At 40.9% G+C, this 3,396-nt stretch overlaps 1 protein-coding gene across 1 annotated transcript; it reads left to right on the top strand.

Annotated features, from left to right (window-relative positions):
- The first annotated feature begins 609 nt into the window (after positions 1-609).
- On the top strand, positions 610-2,426 carry LOC114194351 (probable galacturonosyltransferase-like 7). Its single transcript, XM_028084519.1, has one exon. It carries the CDS (start codon positions 1,059-1,061, stop codon positions 2,094-2,096), a length of 1,038 nt encoding a protein of 345 aa, XP_027940320.1. The 5' UTR covers positions 610-1,058; the 3' UTR covers positions 2,097-2,426.
- Positions 2,427-3,396: the final 970 nt, after the last annotated feature.

Genomic DNA, 3,396 nt, shown 5'->3' with positions numbered 1-3,396 from the left:
TGAAATGTGGAGTGTTTTTTATGTTTTAATATGGTTGATTTAGACTATAAATTTACAAATCAGATACCAGTCAAATTTGAAATATAATTTTTCGTGTAATATTATAAATCAGTGAGTTGATATGCTGTTGTTGCTATAAATCAAAATCAAAATTTTCCGATTACTTTGCTATAATAGGATACTGAGCCCATTTAGAGAAGAAAGTTCAAGGAGAGATATACATTGGCCCTTTAACAGGTCCAATTAAGCTTATTAAAATTCTACGGCCCATGACAATTCCAAAGGAAACCCAGATCCAATGTTGAGAAATCGAACAAAATATAGTAAGAGATGGGTTTGATTTATTACCTCCGTAATTGGATGGTATACTTTAGTAAATAAAAGGAGAGATAGGCTATTTAAATGATTAAAAATAAAAAAAAGGTATATTAAAAAATAAAGTCTGTTTTTGGATCTATTATTTTACCCAATAAAAAAAATTGAATGAAAAAAATGGTTTTTGTTCTTAAATTTATTGTATTTAGTTATGTGTTTGAATTTTGGCATAAGCGTGGAAAAGACGGGTTTGAAAATAGTATAGGCGGGGAGTGGGGAGAATATAAAAAGACAAGGAGAAGAAATGTTATTTGCATACCCAGTTTTACCCATTAAAGAAGGTGTTGTAAATGAGAATGATAAGAGTGTTGTTTGTGGAAGGGTTGGAGTAGTGAAGTGCAGTGCATTTGAGTGGTGGAAAAGTGGAAAGTGGAAACCGCAATCGCCAAGCTGGAAAGAAAAGACACATTTTCCGCACCACTCCCTCTCCCTCCCTTATCGCCTCCTTTCTCTTCCACATTACCATTACCACTCACACTCACACATGGCCTCAACAACACAACCAGAGGAAGATTAGAAAGCGCCACCGTGCGCACGTTACCACTGCTTCACATGGATTATTCTTCTCCCCCGATTCGCTTCCCTCGCACGCCATCCCTACACTCATCCACACTCTAAGCACAACCTGAACCCTAGCGGAGGAGGGGGCAAAAACCAAAAAAACCAAAAGAAAAAAGAAAAACATGTTTGGGATTACGAGATTCTCGGGGTTTTTCTCCGCCGCAATGTTCGTCATTCTTCTTATCATTCTCTCGCCCTCTTTCCAATCCGAAGCAATTCGATCCTCCCACCGATTTTCCTTCCGGAAAGCCCTTCCCTTCCGTAATGCACACGAATGCGCCGGGGTTTCCGCCCAAACAAAAGTGTGCGACCCTTCTTTAGTCCACGTCGCCATAACTCTCGACGTCGAATATCTCCGCGGTTCAATCGCCGCCGTGCACTCCATCCTCCGCCACGCCCTCTGTCCGGAGAACGTCTTCTTTCATTTCCTCGTCTCCGACACGAATCTTCAAACCCTAGTGGAGTCCACCTTCCCGCACTTGAAGTTCAACGTCTATTACTTCGATCCCAACACCGTCTCCCACTTGATCTCTTCCTCCGTGCGCCAAGCGCTGGAGCAGCCACTCAATTACGCCAGGAACTACCTCGCGGACCTTCTCGAGAGTTGCGTTGAGCGAGTTATCTACCTGGATTCCGATCTGGTGGTGGTGGACGATGTGGCCAAGCTTTGGAGCGCGAGTCTGGGCTCACGCGCCATCGGCGCGCCGGAGTACTGCCACGCGAACTTCACGAAGTACTTCACGGCGGGGTTCTGGTCGGAGCCGAGTTTGGCGGGGACGTTCGCGCAGCGGAGGGCGTGTTACTTCAACACGGGGGTGATGGTGATGGATCTGGTGAAGTGGAGGAAGGAGGGGTACACGAGAAAAATCGAGAGGTGGATGGAGATTCAGAAGAGTGATCGGATCTACGAGCTGGGCTCGTTGCCGCCGTTTTTACTGGTGTTTGCGGGACATGTGGCGCCCATTGAGCACCGATGGAACCAGCACGGTTTGGGCGGGGATAACGTGAAGGGTAGTTGTCGTGGGTTGCACCCTGGTCCGGTGAGCTTGTTGCATTGGTCCGGTAGTGGAAAACCCTGGCTCCGGTTACATTCCAAACGTCCTTGTCCTCTCGACTCTCTGTGGGCTCCCTTTGACTTGTACGCACCCTCTCCATTTTAACTAAATTGTTACTGCCTGGTACATACATATTACACTCAATTTCTTGCTCCTCTGCCATCATTTGTCTAGTTAGATGTTATTATTATTCCTGTATTTCTTCTGTAGATGCATTTTCTGGCATTTGTATTCTATTATTTTTCTGTCATTCCTCACTTGAAAATAAAAGTAAATGAAAGAAAGAAAAGGTAGATCTTTCGATTCCTTCTTGTGTATAAAGTGTTGTACTGTTAATTTGTTAGTAATTGGTGACAATTTGGTCCCAAGTGTGAACTGAAAATTGTTGTGAGGATTATTTATTCATGAATCTATACCAATGGAGTTGAGTATATAGAGCTGGTATCCATAAGAATTTTTATTCTGTATTGTATTCAGTATTTGACCGTCAGAATTTGAACAAGATGGTCTCGCAAAGAAAATACATTCAAGAGTAAAAACAAGAAAAGCTTTGAATCCATTAATAGTTATGATATATATGAGCTTGAATTAGTCTTATTAGGCTACAAATATGTCATAGATATCATCGTATTATATTATTTTTAAGATCTTCTAATATTTTTTTATCTTTTTATTCAACTTTAATATAAATATAACCCTTTTAAGAAAAATAATTTTGTATTCTTATCATTTAACATCTTATTCAAGATTCACCTTCATAAATTTAAGATATTTTCATATGATATCATCATATTCTACGACTCTTACATTTGATACGTTTAATCTTGAAGTAATATATAGGTAGATTATTGAACTAAAGAAGTATAAAATTAAGGTATATCTTAAATAAAAATATTAACTGTTTTTATTTTGTAAATGTTATTTATTAGTACTACTGTTCTTGCTGGGGTCTCCCAGGATGTTGAATGAGTAGTTGGTTGTGGACATTCAATTTATTGTGGGTCTAAATGACCTCTCCTGGATTCGATAATCTAAGGTTAGAGTGGTTTGCATTTTATCCTGTTAAATTTTTTGTGTTGGGGGAGAGGGAGTGTTTGCTGCTGCTGGTGCTTAGGTGCTAAAATAGAAGTTGATGGCTAAATGTGGCATCCAATATGGCCGGCAGCGGTGCTAAATTAGGCGGTCGAACAAACCAAGGAGAGGCTCTCTGTATTTGGATTGTGTTGGCAGCTAGTATAAGGGAACATGCTTCGGTGGCAGTGGCGGAACATTTTTAGCTATCTTTCAACTTTTGCGTTCTTTTCCCATTGCGTGTCACTCTCGCTTTGTCCTTTGCACCGCATGCATAGCTGGCAATTCTCTGTCTTCTGTGTTCTTTTCCACCATTGGATTTATGCTTCCCACA

This window comes from Vigna unguiculata, chromosome 1 (assembly GCF_004118075.2).
Source record: "Vigna unguiculata cultivar IT97K-499-35 chromosome 1, ASM411807v1, whole genome shotgun sequence".
Taxonomy (NCBI): domain Eukaryota; kingdom Viridiplantae; phylum Streptophyta; class Magnoliopsida; order Fabales; family Fabaceae; genus Vigna; species Vigna unguiculata.
This window is presented reverse-complemented; position numbering and strand designations above follow the sequence as displayed.